Below are 14,547 nucleotides of genomic sequence, written 5' to 3'. Positions count from 1 at the left end.
CTACAAATAGACTCCTGCCCCTAGTTGCTCCTGCTACCCATTATGATACACCTGGAACTTCAGTGATTTGTTTCTGGAAAACTTGTGGGATGTGTGAATAGACTGTAACAAGAGAGAGTCTTCTGCCTTGCCAGAAATCACCCACCATTGGTTTTATTTTTGTTTTTATTACTCAAAACAGCTTCATTTTTAAATTTCGTTTTCAGACTCTGTGCTTGCGCCTTCAATACTGTCACATGAGTTTCTGCTCCTCACTAAGAAAGCATGCTTGGTCTTGCCACAGATGCATTTAGCACACATGGACCCACTACAGGCCCTGCTGACAAGTTTTTCCTTTCAGACCACCTCACTAGAACTTTAGGTCTCATAGCACGAACTCCACAAAGTTGGCCTGGGTGCATGCCACATGCAGACTGTGGTGCTTTCCCAGCCTTCTTGGTGTAAAAGTAAATAATTCTGTTCCCAGGGGTTCAGGACAGCCTAGTTTTATGAGAGGGGGTATTGTAGGACAGCTGCCACCAGTATGTCAAACCCTGGGCCACTGTGAATGCCTGAAGACACCGTCCCCAGGGGAGGAAAAAGTCATCCACCATTAATTTTGGATGACATACTGTACACACTCACCCATCCTTTCTCTAAAATTAAAGAGGGGCCTTAGTAGATTTCATGTTTTTAAAAATTCCTCTATATTCTTTCAATAAGAATAGCACTGACAGGCTCAAATACAATGTCTTGGGTTAGTAAACACTGGAGTCAGACCTGGAACCTTTTCCTGCAATGATAGGACCACAGCTCAAGGACAATAATATCAAAGATGTGTTAAAAATCAATGTTTATTTTTTGGCAATGTCTTTCATTTTTCTCTGAGAATCTACCATCTGAAGCTTAATCTACCTATCTAAAACCACATATTATAGATTTATTTCCCTTTCTTCTCAACTAGCCCAATCTCTAGCCAATTTTCACTGATCTATCCTGGGACCATCTTTCATTAGGTGAGGATTTGTTGAGAGCCTAAAAAGGCAAGTTATTAGGGTGGGCTGACCCCAGCCCTGACATTTGCCAGGTGTATGAACATACTTAAATTATCTTACCTTTGTGGGCCTTAGCTGTCTCAAGCATAAAGTGAGAAGAATAGTGTTTGTTTTCTGGGGTTCTTGTCAGGATTAAGTGAGAAAATACATGTAACGCTCAGCTGAGAACCTGTCACTTAGTAAGCCTCATAAATTACAATTACTGACAACAGAGAAATAAATTTGGTACTTTAACAGAGAGCAAAATACTTTTTAAAAGATATAATTCCTGTACTTAAAAAAAATCCAGTATTGTAGGAAAAGACGAAATAGCAGGCAGTGAGTCAGTAACCTGTCAATCATCTGAAGGCCTTGAGCATGTTCTGCCCCCTCAGTTTTTTCATTTAATGAAGGAGACATTCCATACTCAGGAAGATGGAATAGATGTGCTTTCCTCTATTCCTCCTGCTAAGTGCAGCTAAAATCCTTGGAACCTTATATGTAAAACAAATGTAAGAAGATTCTGAAAAGTGGAGAGAAGAAGGCAAATGGGCTGGGAACCTCAGGACACTGGGAGAAACACAGTGGTGAGTTTCTTTTTTGCCTCATATATCTTAATCTTCATGCTGAAGAGGACAGAAACCCAAAGTACCAATAGGTGCAGACCAGAAAAAAAAAAGCCCCAATGAAAGTCTGCCACAGGACCAGGATAGGCCAGCAAGATTGAAAACATTAATACACTGACTGGTCTACTGCAAACACCAACAAAGAATGGAATTACGGTATCACCGCCACTCATGTCAGCAGAGGCCAAGTGGGGAGCCTAGACTTCTACCCTCACTCACCTGTAATGAGGTGCTCCCCCGCTCCCAACCAGGATAGTGTAAGAGAAGGCTAAATAGACAGTCAGAACTTGTATCCCCTGGACAGTAATGAGACACCCATCCGACTCCATGCTGGGGTGATGTCAGAAGGCAGAGTGAACAGTGAGGTCTTTCACCCCCACATGGCAGTGATGAGGACAAGCTTCCTCTGCTGTGATGTTCATGTGGGAAGAGGTAAAGGCATTCCTTTCTATCCCAGCCAGGATGGGCTCAGTGTAGAGCCAGAACTCTCACTCCTGCCCAGCAGCATTTGGAGAGTCCCTAGTGCCTCAGGTGTCAGTGGAGGCCGAGAGGAGGACCTGGACTTCTACCAGACAATGACAAGGTGGTACCCTCTCCTTCCCCTGCCAGCACTCTGTCAAAATAATCTAGCTAAAACAGAAGGCTCAAATAAGATCCAGAGTCTCATAACACACTACCCAAAATATATGACTGATTGAATTGAAAATCACTTGTCATATTAAGAACAATGAAAATCTCAACTTGAATGAAAAAAGACAATAAAAATATTCTGACACTGAGATGACAGAGATATTAGAATTGTCTGGAAAGATTTTAAAGCAGCCATCCTAAAAATGGTTCAGCAAGCAACTATAAACATATTTTATAAAACTGAAAAAATAATCAATTCTCAGCAAATAAATAGAAAATATAAAAAAAACCAAAATGGATATTTTAGAACTGAAAAATACAATAAACAAAATAAAAAATTTAAAGGCCAGGCTGAACAGCAGAATGGAGAATATGGAGAGAAAAAGCAATGAACTTGAAGAAAGAATGATAGAAATTACCCAACCTGAACAACAGAGAGAAAATGGACTGAAAAAATTTAACAGAGCCTCAGAAACAGTGGGATTATAACAAAAGATCTAGCATTTGTGACAAAGGAGTCCAGAATGAGGGGAAAAAATATGAGGCTGAGTTACTTAAAGAAATAATAGCTGGAAAAAAATAAAATAAAACTATTTTTATTTAAAAAAAGATAGTATCTGGAAACTCCCTAAATTTAGCAAAATATCTAATCCTATAGATTCAAGAAGCTGAGAAAATCCAAAAAATAAATCCATAGAAATGCACAACAAGACAAATCATAGTCAAAGTTCTGAAAACTAAAAACAGTGGAAAAATCTTGAAAGCAGTGAGAGAAACACTTTACCTATAGGGGAAAACAATTCAAATGATAGCAGATTTCTTATCAGAAATTATGGAGGCCAGAAGGAGGTGGCACAGTGTTTTTTTATTATTATTATCTTCTTTTATTACTTTAATCATTGTTCAAATACAATTTTCTCCCTTTTACTCCCATTCCAGACCACCCACCCAACCCTCCCCACTTCCCTCCCATTACCACCCTCCCCCTAGTTTTTGTCCATGTGTCCTTTAAATTTGTTCCTGTAAACCCTTCCCATTCTCCCCTGAAATTCCCCTTCTCTTCCCTCTGGTCACTGACAGCCTATCCTCTATTTCAGTGTCTTTGGTTATATTTTGCTTGTTTCTTTGTTTTGTTGATTATGTTCCTGTTAAAGGTGAGATCATATGGTATTTGTCTTTCACTGCCTGGCTTATTTCACTTAGCATAATGCTTTCCAGCTCCATCCAAGCTGTTGCAAAGGGTAGGAGCTCCTTCTTTCTTTCTGCTGCATAGAATTCCATTGTGTAAATGTACCATAGTTTTGTGATCCATTCATTTACTGATGGGCATCTAAGGTTGCTTCCAGCACTTAGCTATGTAAATTGTGCTGCTATGAACATTGGGGTGCAAAGGTTCTTTTGTATTGGCGTTTTAGTGTTCTTAGGATATAGTCCCAGCAGTGGAATTGCTGGGTCAAAAGGCAGATCCATTTTGAGTTTTCTGAGGAAGTTCCATACTGCTTTCCATAGTGGTTGTACCAGTCTGCAGTCCTACCAACAGTGCACTGGGGCCCCCTTTTCTTCACAACCTCTCCAACACTTGTTGCTTGTTGCTTTGTTTATGATGGCCATTCTGACTGGTGTGAAGTGGTATCTCATTGTGGTTTTAATTTGCATCTCTCTGATGGCTAGCAATATTGAACATCTTTTCATGTGTCTTTGGATCCTCTGTATGTCCTCCTTGGAGAAGTGTCTGTTGAAGTCCTTTGCCCATTTTTTAATTGGGTTGCTTGTCTTCTTAGAGTGGAGTCGTGTAAGTTCTTTATATATTTTGGAGATTAAACCCTTGTCTGAGGTATCATTGGCAAATATGTTTTCCCATACAGTTGGTTCTCTTTTTATTTTGATACTGTTTTCTTTAGCTGTGCAGAAGCTTTTTATTTTGATGAGGTCCCATTTGTTTATTCTTTCCTTTATGTCCCTTGCTCTAGGGGACATGTCAGTAAAAAAGTTTCTGCATGAAATATCTGAGATTTTCCTACCTACGTTCTCCTCTAGGACTTTAATGGTGTCAGGCACAGTGTTTTTTGTCCAGTGAAAGAAAAGAACTGTTAATCCAAAATCATATACTCACTGAAAATATCATTTGAGAATGAAAGGGAGGTCAAGATATTCTCAGATGAAGGAAAACTAAGAGAATTTGTCATACGCAGACCTACCCTAAGAGAACGGCTAGAGGAAGTTCCTTAAAAAGAAATGAAATTCTAAAAGAAGGATTCTTGAAACATCAGGAAGAATGAAAGAGTGAAAATGTGAATAAATATAATAGATTTTTCTTATCCTCTTGTGTTTTCTAAATTATGTTTGATTGTTGAAGCAAAATTATAACTCAATTCTTTTATAAACATAAAGGGAGGTAAGGTTTCTATACTTTGCTTGAACTGGTAAAATATTGACACCAGTAGACTGTAATAAGTTACGTACATATAATGTAATACCTAAGACAAACACTAAAGAAGCTATACAAAGAGATACACTCAAAACAATATAGATAGATAAAAATGGAATTCTAGAAATGTTCAAGTAGCCCACCAAAGTCAGGAAAAACAAAAAGAGAAATGAAAACAGAACAAACAGAAAAATAGCAGACATAAGCCCTAATATAGTAACATTTACATGAAAGATAGAGGTTGACATATTTTAAAATATGCTGTCTATAAAAACCATCAAATATAATGATATAGACAGGTTGCAAGTAAAAGAATAGAAAGATTGAATGCAAATATGAATCAAAGGAAAGCAGAATCAGCTCTATTAATATCAGATAAGTTAGACTGCAGAGCTAAGAAAATTACCAGAGGTAGAGGAGGACATTATGTAATGATCAAGGATCACTCTACCAAGAAAACACAGCAATTCTAAGTATATATGCACCCAAGAGAGCTACAAAATATGTGAAGCAAAACTAATAGAACTGAAAAGAGAAACAGACAATTTCACAGTTATAGTTGGAGACTTCAACACTCCTCTCAATAACTGATGAAGCAACTAGTCAGAAAAGCAGCAAGGAAATAATAAAACTCAACAACACTATTGACTAACAGGATTTAAGAGATATTTACAGAACAGCCCATCTACTAAATAGCAGAACACACATTCTTTTTAATGACTCATGAAACATATACCAAGATAAACCATATCCTGAACCATACAACTAACCTCAATAAATTCAAATGAATTAATATCACAGTGTGTTCTCTGACCACAGTGGAATCAAACTAGAACTCGGTAACAGGAAGTTATCAGGAAAATCTCCAAATATTTTGATATTAAACAACATACTTCTACATAACCCATAGGTTAAAAAGTAAGTCTCAACGAAAAATTTTTAAACATACATTAGGGTAAATGAAAAATAAAAATACCAAATTTGCAGAAATACAGCTAAAGCAGTATTGAAAGGGAAAAAGGGAAATTTATAGCACTAAAATGCATACAGTTGAAGAAAAAAATGGGCTCAAATTAATAGTCTAAGCTCCCACCTCAAGAACCTAGAAAAACTAGAGCAAATTAGACCCAAAATAAGCAGAAGTTTGGAAATAATAAAAAGCAGAAATAAATGAGATTGAAAATAGGAAAGCTTACATACTCATGATTCCTATGTAACATTGCTGAAGTGACAAAATTATGGAACTGGAAAACAGATTGTTGCCAGGGACTAAGGATGAGGGTGGAGGTAGGAGAATGAGGTTCGGAGTAGGGATGGGAGGTGAGAGGCAGGTGGGGTTTGGCTACAGAGGATCAACAGGAGGGATCCTTGCAGTGATGGAATTATTGAGCATCCTAATTGAGGCATTGCACTCTAGCTTTTCACGACGTTACTATTAGGGAAAATCAGGTAAAGAATGCACCAGGTCTCTCTTTTGTTTCTGACAACTGCCTATCAACCCACAATTGTTGAACATAAAAAGTATAAATTTAAAGATATCTAAACTAGATGATAACGTCTAACATTTATTTCTATGTACTAGTCATTGTTGAAAGCACTTTTTATGTATTATGTCTTTGGATCCTCACAACCCTCCCTTTTTGAGGGCAGATACTACAATGGTCCTTATTTTAAGGAAACAAATGTACAATGAGGTTAAGTGAATTGCCCAAGGCATTTAGCTGGCTAGTAAGATCCAAAACTGGGATTCTGGCTCAGGATGATCTGCCTTCAGAATCTGTGCTCTAGATAAAGTGCAAACTTCAATAGTGAATATTAATAAAATTAATGTTAATAAAAGTGAATATTAATAAAAGTTTAGTGTCATAAAAATATAAAATAAAGGAATAATCTTTAGTTGGCTTGGGGTTGTATGGGAAGGAAACAACTATTTGTTGAGCCTTTCTTTCATTCATTGAACGTTCAGTGCTTGCTTTCTATAAGAATGGCAGATGGGTTTCATGTCACAAGACAACTCTGAGTGATTGACAATGGCTCCCTAGAAAACTATGTTAACACAGATTCTGATACCACATAATAGCTGTGCAAGAAAGAGTTCTATGGTTATAGATAAGAGAAGGGACCCCCCAAAACCAGAATTGTCTTCTGGATGGCAGGCCCCTTGTGTACAGGCTTTCCCCACTAAATGAGTGTTCTAGGAACCCATGTGTATCAGTTGACCCACATGGCACCCAGTTGACGGGAAGCTTTGAAACAAAAAGCTTTTAAAGTTACAAGATTTATTCTTCCAGCTTTGTTTTCTGAGAGCTTCTAGTCCAGTGGAAGATAAAGTGGTGACAATAGGAAGCTTCAAGATTTTGGGGTGTTTTCCCCGTCTTCTTCATGCGCTGTGCCAGTTTTCTGAACCTACCCTGTTAAGGGGGTTGGAGTCCACCTTTTATCCATCAGTTTTCCAACTGTGTTTTTATTGTAAAAGATGAACATGTATATTGCAAAAATCTCAAATAATAAGGTATAAATTATAAAGTATTTCCACTAACTTTTAATCCCATTCCCCAAAGATAACTTCTATTAATAGTTTGATGTTTGTACTTAAGATCTTTTGTATATTTATAAACATACATAATTTATTTTATTATATATAACATTTAAAATATATATTTATGTTTTATATGCATATGTGCATGTGGAATACTATTATACACACACACACACATATAGCATATATAATCCTGAAGACATAAATTCCATTTAATTACTCTTAGTAAAGATAAGAGTCAAGGGTCCAGAAGCTTGAGTTGAAACTCAAGTTTTTTAAATTGTCTTTTCCTTTCTGAAAAGCTTCATTCCTCACAGGAATGTTAATATCTCCTGGAAAGGGTTCTCAGAGCTTCTAATGAAAAGGCTCTTTAAGAAGGCAAAGCATGTTCTGATTACTCTGTTACCATTAACCTTAAGTCAACAAGGTCATGGATTCTAGAGCAAAAAATTAAGCTTAGGTGCTTGTGAGGGAAGAAAGAAGTGTGGTCTGGTGCCCGTAGGCAGCCTCCAAATGAATGCCAAGGGCCTGTGGTGTCTCATTAATCACAGCTGATTAGGGAAGGAGAAATGAAAGCATCATCAAAGGGGCCTGGCCTAATATTCTTGTTGGAAAGCCACTGAAGAGAAGTTAGCTGGTGCCATTGCTGGTTTGATGACATTCTGCCTCTGTTTTTCTTTTTCATCCGAACTTTCTGCAGCTGTCAATGGGCATGTTAGGTTTTGGCTTTGTGACCACGTATCTTCCGGAGGCTGCGATCAGTGCTTACCTGGCTGCGACGGCAATACACATCATACAGTCCCAGCTGACTTGCATCTTCGGGATTATGATTCATTTCCACGCTGGTCCCATCTCCTTCTTCTACGTGAGTAGTTTCTACTCTCACCCAAATTACAAATGCCCCTCCTTTTGCACCCCGAAAGAAGTGGATTGGAGTGGAGAGTCTCCTGCATAAGCAGCTGGGTCAACAGGATCTAGAAATAATTTTCTCTTTCCTCAGTTTACAATCTTGATTCGTTGGAGACACCAACCAGTTGAAGCCTGATCTCAGTTGCATTAACCATGTTACTCAGATTTTTAAACTAAAGTGATTTACATTAAATTGTGATCTTTAGTATAATATATCTATTATAATTCTTCCCATTACATGCTTCATAACAGACATGTATCCTAAAATATTGAAAGAACATAAATTGCCACATAATCCCTGAATGCAAGAATGGCATAGGAGCCAAGCTCAAGTACCTATATGGTCTGGGAAAGTTAATACAGATTAGGCTAACAAACAGAACTCCTGGGTCCTTTGTGTTACACTGAAATATATAAAGTGTATTCTTTCCTTTTTGTACATTACAATCTTTTAATATCACTTTTTCAACTAAAAAAAATACATATCTGCTCACTTGGTCAAGACTCTTCTGCCCAACAACACCGCTTAGGGACTTCTTATTGAACTAATTTAGAGTGTCATTTTCTAGATTTAGGCAATTACATATCCTTTCTAAGACTTTGTAATTTTGTTTTCTTTCAGAACATAGTTAACTACTGTATGTCTCTCCCGAAAGCTAATTCCACCAGCATCCTACTGTTTCTAACTGCTGTTGTCACTCTGAGAATCAATAAATGCATCAGAATTTCCTTCAATCAGTACCCCATTGAGTTTCCCATGGAAGCTTTTCTGGTAGGTGTTTTCATGCCTCAAATTCATGATTCAGATAATTTAAAATACCTGGCTTTTAAAAAATTAAGTAAAAAGCAACCCAGGAAGGGAAAGACTATAAAAATAATAATTAAAAACATATGTTGAATTGTGACAAAGTGGAATACATTTAGTTTTAAATGCTAGCTTATATTTGTAAAACATACTTATTTTCAAAGGACTTTCATCTATTGCCTCTTTTTCATACTATTTAAATATTAAGATTTCTCCTCCTTTTGAAAGCAATACAGGCTCATCCTAACAATTTTGCAAAACATAAAGAAGGAAAAAAAGGAAAGAGAAGAAATTCCTATAACTGCACCACCCAAAGTCAACTACAGTTGATACTTCTAGATGTTCAGTTACTCACCTTTTCATCCTCCAAACAAATACATGATGGGTCTATGCTGAGTGTTGGTGAACTTCCATCCTCTTCTCTGTAGAAGTTTGGTTTCTCTTTTAGTCTAGCTGCAGTCCTGCAGTCACTCGGCTTCCTCCCGTTCCCACCACGGCACGGTACAGACACCGAGGTAGATGAGGTGTGAAAGGCATCACCGAACCCACGTCACTAGTAAGTGGCAGAGCCGGGGCTCACTACTAATAATAACATTTCTTGTTTCTTATTTAAAAATCCACTGATAACATTTATCTTTTGCAGTTATAATTAAAAATTTAAAATGATACAGACACTTTCGTAAATAAAGCTTAAGAATTTTTAAGTCAGTATTTCTCATATTAGGATAGGTGAATTATTTTCCCTTTAAGAAGTGTTCTCTTTGTAGAGATACTTAAAGTTTGCCAAATATCCTCAGGCTCCCCCACATTTCCCAGGCACCCTTGCAGTTAGGCAAGACCATGTGACTTTGGAGCCAAAGCATGGGAGACAAGGTGTGAGCCCCCATGTACTTCCTTCCCCTGCTGTGATAGTCAGAGGGCCTGTTTGCTGAGATGATAGCACCTGCGGGTGGAATTAGCTTGGATCTCTGAGGCACCCTCTGCAAAGAAGCTGCCCTGGAGAGACACAGACCCACAGTGGACTTTGTTCAGGCAAATAACAACTTTTATGTGTTAAGATCACATGGTTTGTACGTTGCCACAGCGTACCTATCCTACACTAACTAATCCAGGTCTCTACCGTTCATGACTGAAAGAGCATGGGAACTGCTTGGAAATTGAGACTAAGCTTTGTCTCATCACTGTTTGGCTCTCTAGAGGTGCATATTCTTTCTTCCTTGCAATAGTTGAAAAGCTATTAATTCATAAAGGACAAAGGCTGAAGGTCTGCTTTTACAAAAGGTTTCTAAAGCACTGTGTGCAAATAGTGGTGCCCTGGCGCCCAGGAGGCAATGTGCAAATGGAGTTTGGGGAGTGGAGTCAGTAGCAACCTCTCCTTTCCCTGGAACCCCACCCAGTTCTGGGACCTTAGGAACCCAAGGCTTTGGAGCCACCAGCAGATGGCATCACAGACATCAGCTGTCTCATTTAATTCAACTTTACCAAGGTATAACTGACATGTAAAATTGTAAGATATCTAAATTGTGCATCATGTTGACATACATGTACATTGTGAGAGGACTCCCCCCTCTGGTTAATTAACACATCCATCACTTCACATATTCATCTTTTGGGGAGTGGGGGGTGAGAACATTTTAAGCTCTATTCTTTTATCAAATTTCAAATATACAGTACACAGTTATCAGCTATCGTCCTCATGTTACATTAGTTCCTCACACTGTGTTCGTTTCATAGGTGAAAGTCTGTACCTTTTTATCAACTTTTTCCTATTTCCTCCACCACAACCACTTCTCTACTCTCTGTTTCTCTGTGTGTGACTGGCTTTGTTTTCAGGTTCCACATATAAGTGACATCAGGCAGTATTTGTTTCTCTCTGTCTGGCTTATTTCACTCATGATGCCCTCAACACCTACCCATGTTGTCACAAACGAACCCTCTCTTGAGAGACATCAGCAATAGGAATGGGAGTACTAACCTTCAAGCAACCTGGAAAGCAATGAATCAGGGAAGGAGGGAAGTGAGAGCACAGAGGGTGCGGTGGGCTTCCTGTGGCTGGCAGATGGGTTGTGCTAAGACGTTCGGGGAATGCTGTAAGTAATTAGGATACGACATGAAGCGAAGTGAGGGAGGAATCTGAGGCCCAGCAATACAAGTCCTTGAAGACTTTGAATCATTGCAACTTAGGTATTAAACTTTTTTGTGACTTCACTTATACTCAGAGGCTACTGAAGCCTCCGATATGCTACTTATACACTTATCCAGTGATTGGGAACACTTTCTGCCCCAAGGCAGGGATTAGAGGTGCAGTTTAGAACTGGAAAAAGACTTCATATTTCCCCTGCTGGTGAGGAAAACAGGAGACGGAAGAGAATAGTGGCTACGACCTGGGGTGTAAAGAGTTTCTCACAGGGCCATCCAGAAGCTACTGTTTAGATGTGCGGCGCAGCCTTCACACACCCTCAATGCCTGTCCTTAAGGTGGTGGTCTCAGACCTGAGGAACATTTTCAAGGCTGTACTGAGATCCAGCTAGAATCTACTGACAAATAATTCAAGAGTCCCATAGCTATAAGAAATGATACATATTATATGTTTATCATTTATTTGTGTGTCCATAGTTAAACTGTGTAGCAAATATCAAGAAAAAAGTGTCAGTAGTAGTTGTCTTTGGGTAATTTAGTTTTGCTTGTTAATTTTTCATATTTTTCTATTTTCCTTTATGAGCAAGTATTATCTTTACACTGGAAATAAAAGAGTTCCTTGGCTACTTGCCATACTTCTTGCCTCTTAACTACACAAAAAACAAAGCTTGTCTTCTCTGACTCAAGCCATGATCCAGGTTCTTCCCTCCATTCTGAGCTTTAGGCTTCCGAGGGGTCTTCATCTGGTCACAGCACCACAGCTAGACCAGCTGCTACCTGCTCAGTGTCTGGTTGAACTCTCAGAGTAGATGCTGGGAAAAGATTTATATGTTAGGAAAATGGGGTAAAGCAACTATATAGTTATTATTTTAAAACCTAGGCATTGAGGGCCCTGGCCAGGTAGCTCTGATGGTTAGAACATCGTCCCAGTACACCAAGGTCGTGAGTTCTATCCCTGATCAGGGCAGATGCAGGAGTTGACCAATGAATGCATAAGTAAGTAGAACAACAAATCTCTCTCTCTCTCTTCCTCTCTCTCTCTAAAATCAATAATTAAAAAATTTTAAACCCTAGGCATTGAGTTCTATTGTCCATGGTTTAATTTGCTTTGGTGTGAGGGCTTTGTGAGGTATAACAGCAGTTAGATTATCTATTTTTCTTCTAGTTGAAATGAAAGGGAGACTTGCCATTTTAGAAATTAATGAATGGGAAGGAAAAAAGGCAAGTCATTGCTTTGCTAAAGACCTTTCTCCTTGTGCTATAAAATACTGTTCCATATTATTAACAGTTAGTTAGTAGTATAATTCTCAACATACCTCAACAATCCCCAAAAGACTTATTTATATAAGTGCAGCATACCTACATCTTATTTAAAACTGAGGCCTTGATACAGCTCTTACCTGAAAACATGCTTATATTTGCTCTATCGGGGTGTCCAACCTGCAGCCCACGGGCCCCATGCACCCCAGGATGGCTGTGAATTCAGCCCAACACAAAAATCATAAATTTTATGATTAAAATATTATGAGATATTTTCGTGATTACATGTCACAATGTATTTAATGTGTGGCCCAAGATAACTCCTCTTCTTCCAGTGTGGCCCAGAGATGCCAAAAGGTTGGACACCCTGCTAGATGTTCATAGTTGGTGAGGAAAGAGAAGTCCAGGGCATTCATTTGTCCCCACTGTATGGCTGAAGCTGCTCTTCATTCAGGCTACCGTGCTCAAAACAGCTTTGGGAACTAAGAGTCAGGGAGGACTTCTGCCTTCCTGGCTGCAGGGAACCAGCCCTGCCTCCCTCTGCAGCCTTCATGCGTAGGGACTGACACACATTTCATTCCCTGTCCTGCCAGAAGCTAAGGGCACCTCCACTCCTGGAAGCAATACATAAAATAATACTTACATGATTGTATGCCTTTTTTTAACCCCTACAGGTTCTTGGCTTCAGTGCATTCGCAAACAAGATAAACATGGCCACAGAAAATAGCAAGATGCTCATTGATATGATTCCTTATAGGTTGGTAATTTCATTTTTCGAAACTACTTTTCTCTTTCTCTTACCTTCTCTTAGCCTCTGACCACATAGTTTGATTAATATGCTCCACTAGGGGTCTCCAAGCCACAGCCCCATTCAGGACACAAGTTTACATTCATTTTAGAACATAGAGGTTCATGAAAGTGTCTAGGACAACCCCCTTGTTTCTTCTCTGGTCAGCTCCTGACTCTTCCCATAGTTGAACCAGTCCCCTTTCCCAAGTAAATTGTTGGAGGCATGGAGTACCAACGAGACTTGTGCATTTTCTCCCTAAGACATTATGGGCCTTCTCAACCTCCATGCCTATCTGGTTAACTCTCCAGGATGGGACAAGGGATGCCTCTGTTTTCCTAGCCTCTCTCTTGGGGCTCACTACTCACGAGATGGGCATTCCTTTTGTCTTCTGCCACTTAGACTGAATCGATGTTCTTGAGTAACATTGTACTATTACTCTGAGTAGAAAGCTATCCTCAACTAGTCTGGCATATAGACTTCTTAGGGATTCACAATTAATTTACATTATAATTCCTACCAGTGACTATGGGGCATCACTCTCGCTTCTGTTGGGAAGTTATAATTTCTTTAACCTTGATGAGATGATCACTTTAGCTAAGAAAGGCAATATACTGCAGTTTGTTGGCTCATAGGTAGGCTTTTGAAGAATGTTGTTCATTTCCTCATACTGTTCAGTGGGGAGTACTGTCAAGAGTTAGAGATAGTGGCTCGCCCCCAGGGTCACCAAGGAGGCTACTTCAACAAACCAGACTGAATATCCTACAGTTCTCAGTGACACCGGATGATGGCTAAATCTATTTGAAATTCTGTTTCATTTGCAGGGGGGGAGTGGGCGGACCCTAGGGAATGTGACAGTAAATAAGGTTTGGTCTCTACCCTCAGAAAAAAATAATATAAACAATGGAATTGATACATCATATAATTATTTTATTTAATTTACTCCTAACATTAATTATGAGGTAGATATTATCTTCTTTTTATGGCTGAGGAAACTAAGACTTGCCAAGTTTAAATTACTCATCCATGATCACACACCTGGTCAGTGGTGAAGCTACTCTTTGAACCCATTTCTATTTAATTCCAAAATCTGACTATGACCACTCTATTATATTCAATATGCTTCTGTTACTAATGACAGAAACCATGCAGTCAGCTTTTGTTTATATTTTATCATAAAATTCAAGGTTATAGGTAGACAAGATGAAGTGACTGGAAATGAGGTGAGTGCCAGGCAAACCTCCAGAAGCCAGGTAATGGCATTGTCCCCTCCTTAGGCCCTCCCCACATAGAGCCACAGCAGTGAAATTTGTTGCCCCACCCTGGCAATTTCTTAAGGTTCTGCACCACAATTCACAGGTGCCTTTTCTAAATAAGCTACACTACAATGACAGGGAATAAAAGAAGCTCT

At 38.9% G+C, this 14,547-nt stretch overlaps 1 protein-coding gene and 1 pseudogene across 1 annotated transcript in view; one reads left to right on the top strand and one right to left on the bottom strand.

Moving 5' to 3' along the window:
• The window catches only part of SLC26A8 (solute carrier family 26 member 8), a 78,710-nt gene that overhangs the window by 27,282 nt on the left and 36,881 nt on the right, over positions 1-14,547 (top strand). The window contains exons 6-8 of the mRNA XM_045842744.1: positions 7,937-8,101; positions 8,768-8,917; positions 13,024-13,106. Of these exons, the coding sequence (XP_045698700.1) occupies positions 7,937-8,101; positions 8,768-8,917; positions 13,024-13,106 (398 nt within the window). The remainder of the gene's footprint in view (positions 1-7,936; positions 8,102-8,767; positions 8,918-13,023; positions 13,107-14,547) is intronic.
• Positions 34-593, bottom strand: LOC123822156 (annotated as a pseudogene).

The sequence above is a fragment of the Phyllostomus hastatus genome, unplaced genomic scaffold, assembly GCF_019186645.2.
Source record: "Phyllostomus hastatus isolate PE091 unplaced genomic scaffold, TTU_PhHast_1.1 phas_contig_40, whole genome shotgun sequence".
Lineage (NCBI taxonomy): Eukaryota > Metazoa > Chordata > Mammalia > Chiroptera > Phyllostomidae > Phyllostomus > Phyllostomus hastatus.
Note: the sequence above shows the minus strand (reverse complement) of the source record. Positions and strands in the feature narration are given on the sequence as shown.